General features: G+C 41.0%; 1 protein-coding gene across 2 annotated transcripts; it reads left to right on the plus strand.

Annotated features, from left to right (window-relative positions):
- Positions 1 to 5,381: 5,381 nt before the first annotated feature.
- On the plus strand, positions 5,382 to 10,484 carry LOC120919461 (keratin, type I cytoskeletal 10-like). Of its 2 annotated transcripts, XM_040331640.1 has the most exons (8): positions 5,382 to 5,892; positions 6,139 to 6,221; positions 6,325 to 6,481; positions 6,639 to 6,797; positions 6,891 to 7,016; positions 8,185 to 8,402; positions 8,553 to 8,590; positions 10,205 to 10,484. In XM_040331640.1, exons 1-8 carry the CDS (start codon positions 5,449 to 5,451, stop codon positions 10,300 to 10,302), a joined length of 1,323 nt encoding a protein of 440 aa, XP_040187574.1. In that variant the 5' UTR covers positions 5,382 to 5,448; the 3' UTR covers positions 10,303 to 10,484. The 2 variants fall into 2 exon arrangements, with proteins under 2 accessions (XP_040187574.1, XP_040187575.1); XM_040331641.1 differs by lacking the exon at positions 8,553 to 8,590.
- The last annotated feature ends 5,222 nt before the right edge of the window (positions 10,485 to 15,706 follow it).

Consider the following 15,706-nt stretch of genomic DNA (forward strand, 5'->3'; position numbering starts at 1 on the left):
AGTAGTACACCACATTGCCATGGTGGGCACAGCACATTACACAGAGGGCACACTACTCCACGTTACATGGTGGGCACTGTACAGCACAGCACATTACACGGAGGGGCATACCACTCGGCATTACATGGTGGGCACAGCACATTACATGGTGGGCACTGTACATTACATGGTGGGCACTGTACATTACAGCACATTACACAGTGGGAACACCACACCACATGTGGGCACAGTACATCACATGGTGGGCACAGTACATCACGTGGTGGGCACAGTTAAAGTTCATGACATGGTGGACACTGCACTGCACATGGTGGGCACAGTACATGACATTGTGGGCACAGTACATCACATTGGTGGGCATAGTACATCACATGGTGGTCACTGCATCGCACATGGTGGTCACTGCACTGCAAATGACATGGGAGGAGCAGCAGTCTGCCCCCCAGTACAATCATTCACCCCCAAATGTATTTATAATCTAAAGTTATTTTTGGAACATTTATTGGTTAAGCACATCAGATGATAGACAGGGGGATGTAGTGGCGCTTGCAAATAATTTAAAACAATAAAATATTCTAAACAATGATTCCTAAAGTATGAGAGTGAGTACGTCCTCTACTGGGGTAAAAATGTGTAACACTCGAGGTCTATGCCCAAAGAATACCATCCAACATCAATAATTAGATGTGGAAGGAACTGCGAGTGAATAAATATGAAATCCAATGGATAAAGTGCCTGACTGGCCGCACAGTGTACATGGGATAATAATCCTTTTGTTAAAAATGATGTTGCATAAATCCTTAAAGTGCTTGATGAAAAACAAGTGCAAAGTGCAATAAATAAAACAATAATAGCAGTGAATGAAAAGCTCCAGCTCTCCTGGAAAGTGGTTAATTACTAATTAGCAAACACATGCAGGAAAAAGCACAACTGAAAAGAAGTCCAAAAATGCAAGTGTCCTAAAAACCTAAACGGTTTCAATCATTAAAACTGTTGTTTTTTCTGTGCAATGAAAAAAATATAATAATATAATAATAAAATAAAAAATAAAAAAATAAAAAAATCATAAATAATAGTCCAAAAACAGATAGTACAATATCACTGCAGGATAAGTGATAGTGAATAAAACTATATCCAGTCACAATCAAGTGATAATGGAGAATATTAAAAATAAAGTCCAAAGTGCAAAGTGCATCTGTGCTCCATTCAACAATTCAGATGATCAGTGGTTAATTCAGTGAAGACTTGTTACATTGTGCTCATTCAATGAAGACTTGTTACATTGTGCTCATATGTCTGTGAATCAAACCAGCCTGATTTTCCTCAGTGTGGGGATTATTTTTACCAGCCTCTTACCTTCCTGAAGCTTTTACCAAGCCTGTAACAGGAGCTGCTCTGCAGTCACATAAATAAAATCCAGGATCCAAAGACGGCTCACACTCCTCCCCATTCAGGCTCTCAAAAAGAAACACAGGAATGCCTCCATAGCATAAAACCACAGGATAACAGTTTAATAAAGAAAAACGAATACACTCACAAACATTGCTGTGTTAAATACTGCATATATACACTATAGTGTCAAAAGTATTGGGACACCTGCCGTTGCACGCACATGAATTTAAATGGCATCCCAGTCTTAGTCTGTAGGGTTCAATATTGAGTTGGCCCACCTTTTGCAGCTATAACAGCTTTAACTCTTCTGGGAAGGCTACCCACAAGATTTATGAGTATATCTATGGTAATGTTTGACCATTCTTCCAGAAAAGCATTTGTGAGGTCAGGCACTGATGTGGATGAGAAGATCCTGGCTCGCAGTCTCTGCTCTAATTCATCTCAAAGGTGTTCTATCGGGTTGAGGTCAGGCCCCTTTCTGTTCCAACATGACTGTGCACCAGTGCACAAAACACACTCCTAAACCTTGTGGACAGCCTTTCCAGAAGAGTTAAAGCTGTTATAGCTGCAAAGGGTGAACCCTACGGACTAAGACTTGGATGCTATTACAGTTCATGTGCATGTAAAGGCCAGTGTTCCAATACTTTTGGTAACAGCACTAAGAATGGCCTCCATAACCATTTGTCGACCGTCTCATGCAGATTTCCTGCAGCAGGGTGGCTGCTCTGCACTGGATCACGTATCTTATATGTGATCAGCGCTTCCGGGTAGGGGGCACGTGTTCACGTTGCCCCTGTTATGCTGTGATTTGTTACAGCACAAGCCGATCAGCGAGTGCCGGCCAATGATTGATCGCCGGCACTCACTGATCAGATCCCTCTTTGTAAATTGTCATTGTATACTGTGTTTCCCCGAAAATAAGACCTACCCCGAAAATAAGCCCTATTGTGATTTTTGGGGAGGGGTGCAATATAAGCCCTACCCCGAAAATAAGACCTAGCGTGGTATGTGATGTGGGCTATGTGTGCTGGATGCATTCGGTATAGTGCCGCTCTGCGCTCAGCTGGCCTCCCGCTGCTCTCCCCCTCTTCAGCCAGCTGTCAGCGGAGGGGATTTTGACCCCCCCTCAGTGCTTGGAGCCGGAACAAGAGCTCCAGCTGGCCATGAAAGCACATAGTGGCGCTCAGCGGATGTCCGCTGCTCTTCTCTCTTCTGCCAGCTCTCTTCTGTGGGGGATATCGGACCCCCCTCCATTTGCAGTACTCCGGCGGGACATGGATGCGGCGCTATGTGAAGGTGTTTGTCACACATGGATTGCAGAAAGGTACAGTTTTCATTATCTGATACTGTAATCCAGAGCATTCTTGAGTTTTGCAGGCACTTTTAATTGGTTCCACTGGCCACTGGGGATTCCCGACAGGCAGGGAAGAAGATTGGGGGAGAAATCAGGACATGACAAGCCCTACCCCGAAAACAAGCCCTACTGGGTCTTTTGTTGCCAAAAATTTATATATGACCCGGGCTTATAGTATAGTTAGTTAGGGTACTCCCCAGGCACCATCAGCTAGTGTCAGATTGCCCGCACTACTATCACAGTCATGTCATTACTAGTATAAAATAATTTTAACACAAACCAAATAATATATGGGATTTTTTTTATGAAAGAGTTGCAGCAGAATATATTTTGGCCTAAATTCATGAAGAAATTTGATTTGTTTAAACTTTTTATAGGATGTGTTTTAGAGCAGAAAATATAGAATTTTATTTATTTTCAAAATTTTCCATCTTTTTTTTGTTTATGTCACAAAAAAATAAAAATCCCAGTGGTGGTCGAATACCACCAAAAGAAAGCTCTATTTTTGTTAAAAATTATAAAAATGTAATTTGTGTACAGAGTTGCATGACCACGCAATTTCCAGTTAAAGTAGCGCAGTGCTGAATAGCAGAAAATGCCCTGGTCATGAAGGGGGTAAAGTCTTCTTGGAGGTCAAGTGGATACAGAACAGCTTTGTGAGCACTTGCATGCATTTACTGGGGCTGCTAAGCATCTGCAAGAAAATTCAGCTATGTTCAGAGCACCCAGGGAGCTCAGAATCAAGTGATGAGCTACTATCCAAATAATGACTTCAGTTAGAAAGTCAGATATTTGTCATGTCCCCTCCCACCAACTGCACCTCAGCTTATGTCTTGACTTTAATAGGTGACAGCGAGTATAGGTGGGCCAAACCACACATTTCCAATATGACCCAGAGTTTCAGGGACCTTCAGGCACCTATTAAATTCAGAGAGATGAGCAGTCGTGTGAGCGCCGGTGAGACGTTCTGAGATAAGGTAGAAATCGCAATGTTTTTGTATGGCACAGGCACTGGGGCATTATATAACAAATGAAATGGTATAAATATAATATCGTTTTTTTTATAGCAGCAGGAGCAGAGGGGTGGACAGTGTCTTGAGCTGACAGGCAGGGAGGGGAGGGGGGAAAGAATGGTGGAGAGGAGAGCTGCTGATGACGGAGGCACGTAAAATGACCACAGTGTCAGGGCTCAGCAGTCATGATAAACTGTGGTCAGTTTACAAGGGGGAGGCCAGAACCAGGCAGGATCAGACAGGTTTTTTAGGTTATATGGGAGGGCCAAATGACACAGAACAAGCAATGTGCTGTATAACATGCTTTAAGGGAACAGGATCTATTTTTAGGGTAACAAACACTTTAAGCTATGATTAAAAACACAGGAACATGAACTTAACCTAGAAATTGCAAAACTAACCTTAAAGGGTATTATTTTACTGACACAACGATGCTTGAAAGTAGTAAGTATTCAACAGTAATGGGTAGATTCAGTAAGATTGCCGTAACTTTGCGGCGGCGTAGCTTAAGGAATTTAAGCTACGCTGCCGTAAGTTAGCGAGGCAAGTACATGATTCACAATGTACTTGCCTGCTAAGTTACGTCGGCGTAGCCTGAATCGGCGGGCGTAAGGGCGCCTAATTCAAATATGTTGGGGGGGGCGTGTTTAATGTAAATGAGGCTTGACCTCACGTTTTTTACGTTTTTTTTAAAGTGCGCATGCGCCGGGCACCTACATTTCCCAGTGTGCATTGCGGCTACGTACGCCGCACGGGCCTATTGATTTAGACGTGGACGTAAACAACATAAATCCCGATTCGCGGACGACTTACGCAAACGATGTAAAAAATTAGAATCTCGCGACGGGAACGGCGGCCATACTTTAACATTGTTATTCCACCTAATAGGTGGAATAACTTTAGGCCTGCTAATGCCTTACGGAAACGGCGTAAATCGACTGCGGCGGCCGGGCGTACGTTCGTGAATCGGCGTATAAACTCATTTACATATTCTACGCCGGCCGCAATGGAAGCGCCACCTAGCGACCATCCAAAATATTGCAACCTAAGATATAAGTGAATATAAACATGCTTAGGCTAAGCATAGATCTATACTTAAAAAAAAAAAGGTTAAAAAAAAATGACAGGCTCAAGGGTCCACTTGGTCTTTTTCTACCATTGCTCTTTTATGTTTCTATAGGTTGATGTTGTGTACACTTAAAAAAAAAACAGATTATGAAGTGTTTTCAATCCCATAAAACTTCTTATACCCATTTGACATTCCTACGGTAGTAATTAACATTTGAGGTATTGTTTCTCAAGGATCAGTCATGCAATCTCTAGATGGCATTTGGCTTGCCAATTCACTCATAATTTTCATCTATAAAAATAACTCTGGGAGGGTAAAGAGTTTCAAAACATAAATTAATTTAAAAGATTAAAAAAATATATATTTACCCATGCTCCACCCTTATGTTGTTTTATCATAACAAGCAGCCTAAGGCATTCTCCAAAGTAGGCCAAGTGGACACACTAACTTTATTTTTCAATTAACCTTTCATCAAGAATTTGAGAGCCAGACATGGGTTTGGGAGTTGTAGGAAACTGAACCACCCACAAGATATTGTATATAAAGGCTAATGATTTTATCAGAGAGTACGCTTACTATCTCTTTCATCTAGCTACTTGGAGGGCTATCATACCAAGAATATGTTTCACTCTCATTCCTCAAGACGCTCTGTTGGAGCTGGAAATTATGGAACAGCCATTTGCTCCTTTCTTGGAAATTCTGGAGCTACATGTGGTGCAGGAAACTTTGGTGCCAACCAAAGTGGATGTGCTTTTGGTAGTGGGAGCTTGAGTGGAGGAGCTGTTGGTGGCTATAGTGCAGGATCCATTGGTGGTGGCTTTGGTGGTGGCTTTGGTGGTGCAATGTTTGGTGGAGATGGCCTCCTCACTGGAAGTGAGAAGGAAACCATGCAAAATCTTAACGACCGCCTGGCTTCATACCTGGACAAAGTGCAGGATTTAGAAGAAGCCAACGGTGACCTTGAATGCAAAATTAAGGCTTGGTATGAACAGCACAGCAATGATAACAAGCATGTGAAGGACTACTGCAAATATTACCAAACCATAGAGGAGCTCAAGAAGCAGGTATTGACTTTAAAACATTATTGTGATAACTATACATGGAAGCTAAAAACAAAAATGGAGATTGTATTTAATTATTTATTTATTACAGGTACTTTATGGAATGTTTTCAATTTTTGCCTTCATGCATTCAATATTCAAGCAGATCAAATATTTTTCTTAGATAAAGAAACAATGCATTACAAAGTTAATTAATTAAATCACATTATCTAAACAGGTTTGACTAGAAACATTTGTCTTTTTGTATAGATTCACTGTGCCACTCTGGATAATGCAAGAGTTATCCTCCAAATTGACAATGCCCGTTTGGCAGCCGATGATTTTAAGCTCAAGTAAGTTTCTGATCAAAACTTTTTTTTTTTTTTAGACAACTAATATATGAGTGTTGTGTATTGTTTACTTTGCACATGGATTATGACATTTTCTGCCCTGCAGGTTTGAAAATGAACTGTGTCTCCGTCAAAATGTGGAAGCTGATATTAATGGCCTGCGCAAAGTGCTAGATGGCCTCAGCTTGGCTAAATGTGACCTTGAGTCTCAGATTGAAAGCTTGACGGAGGAGATTGTGTGTCTCAAGAAGAACCATGAAGAGGTATCATAAAGTAATCCTCACAATGTCTTTTACTACACGCTGTCATTTTACATGTACTATTGTACAATACACTGTCCTGGACATTTTAGTTTTTCTTGTGAACCGAAAAAGTCACGTTGCCCTTCCAGACACTTCAACTTTATCTTTTTTGTTTCAGGAAATGAAGAGCTACCAAGGAGTCACAGGACAACTTTTTGTGGAGATGAATGCTGCTCCCGGAAATGACCTTACCAAAATCCTGAATGATATGAGATCTGACTATGAATATTTAGCAGATAAAAACAGAAGGGAGGCTGAAGCTCAATTCCTTGAAGCGGTAAAAAAAAAGAAAGCCAAGTTACTGCCATTATAAATGTAAACTAAACTATTTGCAGTTCAGTTTCCAACATTTTTGATGGTTGTCTTTCAGAGTCGAGCCCTTAAACACGAAATTTCATCTGGCGCTGAGCAGATCCAATCTAGTAGAAATGATATTATTGATCTGAAGAGAGCTGTACAAGCTCTAGAGATTGAACTACAAGCTGCCCTTGCAACGGTAAGGCTAAAATACTTATAATGTTTCTATTATTACCATGCTCTATCTTCAATTAATATATAGATGTGGTTACCTAGGAAAATCTAGAAAAAAAGTTTTCTTTGGTAGGAGGGATTTTTGTATTTCATATTATGGCATTTACCTTTATTTATATGTTTTTTGTTTTTTGTTTTTTTTAAATTCAATGCTTTCCTCTGTATATGTAAATACCCATAGTCTAAACCAGATGTATTCAATCTTTTTAATAGTGTTGCTTTGAAGTTCGTGTTAGAATCCTTTGGTCCAAAGTGATTCAGTTCTAGTTGAATATTGCTATATCCAAAACCTAATTACAGACTCTAAGTGCAAATCTCCACCAAAAGGTTAAAGCGGGAGTTCACCCTAAAAAAAAATTTTAAGATTAGATTCATGCTCATTTTGTCAAGGGGAATCGGGTAGTTTTTTTTAAAAACAAAGCAGTACTTACCGTTTTAGAGAGCGATCTTCTCCGCCGCGTTCCTTCTTGATTGACAGTCTTCCGACAGGCTTCCGACGGTCGCATCTATCGCGTCACGAGTAGCCGAAAGAAGCCGAACGTCGGTGCGGCTCTATACAGCGCCTGCACACCGACATTCGGCTACTTTCAGAAAATCGTGACGCGATAGATGCGACTGTCGGAAGCCTGTGGGAAGACTGTCAATCAAGAAGGAACGCCCAGTCCCGCAGCCCATACCCGGAAGCGGCGGAGAAGATGTATCTCTAAAACGGTAAGTACGGCTTAGATTTAAAAAAAACTACCCGATTCCCCTTGACAAAATGAGCATAAATCTAAAAAATTTCATTTCCGGGTGAACCTCCACCTCTACATGTAAACCCCACATGAATGACATTTCTTTTTCTAAAGCACTTTGTGTTTAAAATAAAAGCAATTTTTGTTAAAAAACAAATATAGCATATTAGGACTGTTGATCTCCTTCAGCCTCCTTACAGTCCACATACATGAATTTCATCAGCAGCTACAAATCATAGCTCAGGGTGGGTTTTCGAGGGAACTGTGTTTGCGTGTGATTTAAGCAAAGTAAATAGTAAGCTATCACCCAAACAGTATAAGTCTAAGTCTGGCAATACTGGCCTATCTATTTATATATTAAGGGCTAGATACACATTGAACAATGGTCTCTTTCTTTAGAAAAGAACACTGGAAAGCTCCTTGGCTGAAACAGAAGGTAACTACTGCATGCAACTTGGGCATATCCAGGCAAAAATAAGCTCTTTGGAGGAACAGTTATGTGAAGTAAGGACAGATATGGAAAGACAAGGCTTAGAGTATGATCATCTTCTTGACATCAAGACTAGACTGGAGAGGGAAATTGAAACCTACCGCTGCTTACTTGATGGACAATCCACGTAAGAAAAGTTTTGTTAATACATTGTTACCTATACTGTAAATATGATTTGTATTAATAATTAATTCTATCAGTATATGGTAATAATGACCCTTGGCTAACTGAGAAATCGGTCTAAAAATTATATTCCCTTTTTCATTCTTTATTATAGCTCAGTCAACCCCCCTCATCACATTCATGTTTCTAATGGTAAGCAGATTAAATGATTGTTCTCTTATAGTCTTTAGTAAAAGAAAAGAAAAGTGAATCATTCTGAAAAAAAAGTTCTGGAGGATTAACAGTCATTAATAATGACTGCTCATATGTTAGATAATATATTTTTTGTTACGTGTTAGAATATCTATGTTTACAGGAACTTAGTAAAGGCTTACTTTTCCCTTTATTTTGTGTCTGACTTTTGGCCACCTCTGAACCTTTGTGGCTAAACCCAGCAAGAAAAGCATAAGAGAAGACTCTTTAGCTTAGGAAACATAAAACCATTCCTCCTTGGTCTTGTTTGGTGGTCTGTAAAGTAGCTCTGTATGTTAGGCAGACTGCATGCTGTCTTCGTTTTTTTTTCTTACAGTAGTCACATGACACAAGGGGCAGTGCTTTTTTAAATGGACATCATCGTACAGGGTCGTTTTATACCCCCACCCCAGCAACATGAACTCACCTTTTTCGTTCTCCTCCTCCACCACTACATTGGAAACAAGGAAAAAAATCCCATGTTAGCGCCACACTGACTTGTTGGAGCATAAACAGGATTGAGGACTGTCTCCTCACCCCTATATGACAGCATTGAGAAGATGGGTGAATTAAATAAATTACCCTGTTGCTGTATCTTGTATCTCCAAAGTAAATAGTTTTATTGACAACATATTATGCTACACATTAGAGAGTAGTTTAGATTGAGACTTGTGTTTCTCATCCAGGGCTGAATGTATACTTATTGTTCCTTATGACAACTACCATCTACCACATGCCCTCCACCTTAGTTGAGTAACATCATACTAACAAGTTCAAACTTCATAGCTGCACAAGGTAGGAATGAGGATGGAGAGGCTGAAAAAGACCATTTACTCACGCTGTGCCAGTAGACCTTAGCTGATGATTAGAAAATAAGGAAAGCAGTTCACTTGTTCTTCTAGTGTTGGGTTCTATGAATACAGTTCCAGATTTATAACCATTGAATTGTATTGGTTGAACAAGATGGACTTGTGTCTTTTTTTTCTACCTGACTAACTATGTAACTATGTAACCAGCCAACTGGCTATGAAAAATGTTTAAGCTATGCAAGGGTAGTAATAAAGAAGAACCAGTGGAAGGCAAGAAGTCTGGATCCTTTTATATGCATGGGTGGCTCCAATGTGCCCCTTGTAGCCCTAATCCATAGTCTAAAGCAGAGATATGCAATTAGCGGACCTCCAGCTGTTGCAAAACTACAAGTCCCATCATGCCTCTGACTCTAGGTGTCATGCTTGTGGCTGTCAGAGTCTTGCTATGCCTCATGGGAATCGTAGTTCTGCAACAGCTGGAGGTGCGCTAATTGCATATCCCCGGTCTAAAGTGACTATGTAGAGATCCATCCAGGGCCACATCCATGCACCCTAGAAAATGTGTGCTCAGTAACCTACACAACATGAGAACCAACTCAAGAATAATACAAGAGAAAAACCCAAGGCCACTTTAAGACATCAGTGCCAAAACTGCATCACACTCACTATGTGTATAGAAGGCACACACCTTGACCATGTTATACATACTTTATCACATTCTGTAACTGAAAACGTTCAGAAACTAATCCAAATGTTTTTCTCTCAGAGCCACACAAGGTTAGAAAAATTAAAACCATTATTGAGGAATACATTGATGGAAAAACAGTGTCCCAACAAGTTAAGGAAAGAGAGGAGAAGGTCTGATTGCTATCAAGAAAGCCCTCCTGTATCATTTACGCCTACAGTCTCCGGAACCTTTTCTGATGTTCTCATGGAGCCAACCTAGAGTTCTGTTTCTTCAATTCTAAAATCGCTTAATATAAAATGAGGTGCTTCTATCTTCTGTTCTTATTTCTGATTAATAAAGCTTTTTTCTGATGCAAAAAGTGTCTCTAATTATGTGTGATTTGGGATAAATGTTATCTAACTTGGGTAAGAAAGATCTAGTTAGAAGCAAAAAGTAATGAACTAGCTTTAAATCTCATCTGTTTAAAAAAACGTAATTTACAATGTATTCCATATACAGTAATAGTGCTATGTATTAACCCAGGGCACCTGATCAGACATAAACTACAATTTCTCTTCTTGTGTGGTTACTATACACACTAAATATAGGAGGGGGGCGTGTTTTCTTTTAAATATACACTCTGTAATCCCAAGCCTGGTTTCACTGATCTGAATCATGGACCTGGAATAAGCATGTAGTCAGTGAGGTCTTAAAGCCTGATCTTCTGTTCTGTATTCCTGTTTCAGGTCAGTGACTGAAAGGATAGGACCAGGATACCAAGTTCTAAACCACAGGTCTTCAAACTACGGCCCTCCAGTTGTTCAGGAACTACAATTCCCATCATGCCTAGTCATGTCTGTGAATGTCAGAGTTTTACAATGCCTCATGGGATGTGTAGTTCCACAACAGCTGGAGGGGCGTAGTTTGAGGATCCCTGTTCCAAACAATGGCAAATTATGTTATTACTGTGTTTGCAATTTGCCTTTAACATCACATGAGCTCTAAGTAAAAGGTGTTTGCTTTAAGGGTTGTTAACAAGTAACAACCCAATTCAGAGATTTTTTAGGGACAGGAAGCTCTTCCTTCCTTCACCAGGGGGCTATGAGGTGCCTTACTGCTTCCATTTACTGGTCCTTCCTATAAAGAAAGGTAAACTCTTGGTAAAACATAGGTTTCAGGTCTACTATTTAAGGGGAGTGGTTGAGGCCTATATACATTTCTGTAGAACGCATTCTGAGCCTGCTCATCTTTGAGCTTGCTGGAACTGTCCAAGAGAAACTGGACTAAGTCTTGAGTTAAAATTAAGTTTAAAACAGGAGGTTATAACAGGGGTCATTGTGTACTTGTGTATTGCGGGTGCACGTATGTCTGCAAGTGCATGTTGGTCTGCGAGTGCATGTAGGTCCAATGGTCTGCAAGTGCATGTAGGTCCGTTGGTCTGCGAGTGCACGTAGGTCCGTTGGTCTGCGAGTGCACGTAGGTCCGTTGGTCTGTGAGTGCATGTAGGTCCGTAGGTCTACTAGTGCACGTAGGTCTATGAGTACCTGTGTATTGTCCTGTTGAGTACCTGTGTATTGTCTTGTTGAGCATTAGTGTCAGGAAGCTAGTTGTTAGGTAATTTAGACAGGGTATAATCCCCAATCCTCATAAAATTAATAGGTACGATGCCAGGCGGGTGTGGAGAGGTGACTCAGTGTACATCTTGCAGCATGTATGTGTTCCTTGATCATCTGATTGAGGGTGAATACTGCTTTGCAAAATGTAAGCACATTGTTTCCCTGGAAGCCCAGGTTCTGAATCTGGGAAGCAGCTGTCAGCACTGAAAAGACTCTCCACACTAAAGGAGAGCTGGGAAAGTACCCGACAGGTGAGGGCAGGGGCCAGCACAGAGGTGGGGGGAGACAAAGAGGTGCGGGCACTAGAAAATAGTGAACTGTATGTTGTCTATCAGGCACTCGGGTTCACAGATCTGGTGGACAGATTACTGGGAGGGGGCTGTGGAAGACCCAGCTGTCATGGTGCACGTTGGCACCAATGACAAAGTCAGAGGCAGATGGAGTGTCCTAAAGAACGATTTTAGGGACTTGGGAGCTAAATTGAGGAAAAGGACCTGGAAATAATAGACCAGTTAGCCTAACATCAATAGTATGTAAGCTCTTGGAGGGGATGATAAGGGACTATATACAAGATTTAAGTAATGAGAACAGTATCATTAGCAGTAATCAGCTTGTATTCATGAAGAATCGTTCTTGCCAAACCAATCTATTAACCTTCTATGAGGAGGTGAGTTGCAATCTAGATAAAGGAAAACCCGTAGACATGGTGTATCTGGATTTTGCAAAAGCATTTCACACAGTTCCCCATAAATGTTTACTGTACAAAATAAGGTCCATGCTATGGCATGGACCATAAAATTAGTACATGGATTGAAAACTGGCTACAAGGGCGAGTTCAGAGGGTGGTGATAAATGGGGAGAACTCGGAATGGTCAGGGGTGGGTAGTGGGGTCCCCCAGAGGTCTGTGCTGGGACCAATCCTATTTAATTTGTTCATAAACGACCTGGAGGAAGGGGTGAATCTCTGTATTTGCGGACGATACTAAGCTAAGCAGGGCAATAACTTCTCTGCAGAGTTTGGAAACCTTGCAAAAAAGATCTGAACAAAGTAATGGGGTGGGCAACTACATGGCAAATGGGGTTCAATGTAGAAAAAATTTAAATAATGCATTTGGGTGGCAAAAATATGAATGCAATCTACTCACTAGGGGGAGAACCTCTGGGGGAAGCTAGGATGCAAAAGGACCTGGGGGTCCTAGTACAATGGCTTGCAATGCCAAGCTGCTGCTAATAAAGCAAACAGAATCTTGGCATGCATTAAAAAGGCGATTAACTCCAGAGAAAAAACTATACTTTGTCCTCTCTACAAGACTCTGGTCCGGCCGCACCTAGAGTATGCTGTCCAGTTCTGGGCACCAGTCCTCAGGAAGGATGGAAATGCAGAGAGTACAAAGAACAACAGGGCAACAAAGCTAATAAAGGGTCTAGAGGATATTAGTTATGGCGAAAGGTTGCGAGCACTGAACTTATTCTCTCTGGAGAAGAGACGCTTGAGAGGGGATATGATTTAAATTTACAAATACCATACTGGTGACCCCACAACAGGAATAAAACTTTTTCGCAGAAGGGAGTTTAACAAGACACGTGGCCACTCATTAAAATTAGAAGAAAAGAGGTTTAACCTTAAACTATGTAGAGGGTTCTTTACTGTAAGAGCTGTGGAATTCCCTTCCACAGGCGGAGGTCTCAGCGGGGGGCATCGATGGTTTCAAGAAACTATTAGATAAGCACCTGAACGACCACAACATACATAAATATACAAGGTAATACTGACATATAATCACAAAAAAAAAGTTAAATAATCATATAGGGACTTTCTATTCTTAGCTAAGCATCTGTCTACAGTTATTTGAAAGGCAAATGGACCCAGTGGTAGCATGTATGGGTCTCTGGGGGAAGACTGGAGTGCAAATTGTGCTCATTGATATTGCACCAATGGGTTTTTCATAAGCTGAACAGTTTATAGTTGGCAGCGATTTCTGAAAACATTGGCAAAGACTAGGGCTGCTTTAAATAAGATGGTTGTTAATTTAACCTTTGCTCATAATTAAAATATAAGTATGGAGTGGATGACCCTATATATATATAAATCTGGTCAACATAAAAGAATCAACGTCTGACTCTTTCAACAACATAGGTAGCATAGCCAAGAACTATTCTAATGCCGCGTACACACGATCATTTTTCGGCATGTAAAAAACAACGTTTTTCAGCATGTAGAAAAAACGTTTTTTTCCCAACTTCATCAATAAAACGATGTTGCCCACACACGGTCGTTTATAAAAAATGCTCAAGCAAAGCACGGTGACATACAACGCGTACGACGGAATTATAAAGGGGAAGTTCCATTCGGATGACGTCACCCTTTAGCCGATTTCGTGTTAGTAACAGACGATTCGCGCTTTTCTGTCTGTTACAGCGTGATGAATGTGCTTACTCCATTACGAACGGTAGTTTTACCAGAACGATCGCTCCCATCTCATAACTTGCTTCTGAGCATGCGCGGGTTTTTAACGTCGTTTTAGCCCACACACGATTATTTTTTACAACCCGAAAAACGACATAATTTAAAACGTCGTTAAAAAATGCAGCATGTTCTATTTTTTTTTTCTGTCATTTTTCAGAACCTGAAAAATCATGTGAAGCCCAAACACGATCATTTTAAATTACATTTTTTTTAAAACGTCGTTTTTTACATCCCGAAAAATTATCGTGTGTACACGGCATGAGAACCTAGTAGTAGTTATATGAAAATGAAAATAATGAAGATGCCTTGTACATTTTTGAGCTGAGTATTACTGAAAATGTTAAGAATTGTGGCATGGATAAAGCCATAACAATTTTATAACATCTGAATGCTATAATATCTGGATGGATAAGCATAATCCTATGATGAAACTGAGGTTTGATGACCCCAAACTGAGTGGCGAGAAGGGATAAGTCAAGTTGTAAACAGTGTCATTCTCATGTCTCCATAATTCACAAATCTGTGAGAAAACATTTATTCATTTATTCATACTCAAGCATAGTGTATATAGGCAGTTTTTGTTATGCAATCTAATCAGGAAGTGCCATACAGGAACCTCTTTTGGACATTTACTCGTTTTTAAAAAAAATATTAGCATGCTACAACTGAAGTCAATGGGGCCAAAAATGCCCCATATTGCTTCAAAAGTTGCTCATGTATCTTTTCGAGCTTCACATGTTGAGTTACTGCCGTCTGAAGAATCGGACCCTCAAACTTTTAGTTCTCTGCACTTCATGACCCATTATAGGGCTGATATGTAAGTAATTTTTGGTGTGCTTGTCTTTCTTCCCCCGTGTCCTTACTTTTATCTACTTTTATCTATTTAACCACTACACCACTGCGTCGCTTTAACTGACAATTGCGTGGTTGTGCGTCTGGGCTCCCAAACAAAATTGGCGTCCTTTTTTCCCCACAAATAGAGTTTTCTTTTGGTGGTATTTGATCACCTCTGCGGTTTTTATTTTTTGTCTGATAGGGGAGTGTTCGCGGGGACGGAGTTTGCCAAGCGTCTCCAATCTGAAGACAATTTGGAGGGACTTCCGTTTGTTTTTCTCGAGGGTGAAGCTTTCGGGCTTGGACCTCACCTCATGCGGCCTTTTCCCCAGAGGACCCTCACCCCGGAGAGGAGGGTGTTCAATTTTCGTCTGGCCAGAGCCCGGAGGGTAGTCGAGAATGCCTTTGGGATACTCGCCAGTTGGTTCCGCCTGTTCCTGACAGCGATACATCTGGCGGAATATAAATTGAACACTGTTGTTTTTGCCTGTTGCATTTTGCACAATTTTTTACGCAGGCACTCCCATTCGTACCTATCCAACATTGGTGCTGAGGCAGGACTACCCTCAGATACCTTCTTGGCCTGGACACTGGTCGCGCTGGCTTGGCCCCCCAATCTGCTCGTGAGGCACGCAACAAATATGTTGAGTACTTCATGGGTCGGGGGGCCATTGCTATGCCAGA

Source organism: Rana temporaria, chromosome 12, assembly GCF_905171775.1.
Source record: "Rana temporaria chromosome 12, aRanTem1.1, whole genome shotgun sequence".
Classification (NCBI taxonomy): Eukaryota; Metazoa; Chordata; class Amphibia; order Anura; family Ranidae; genus Rana; species Rana temporaria.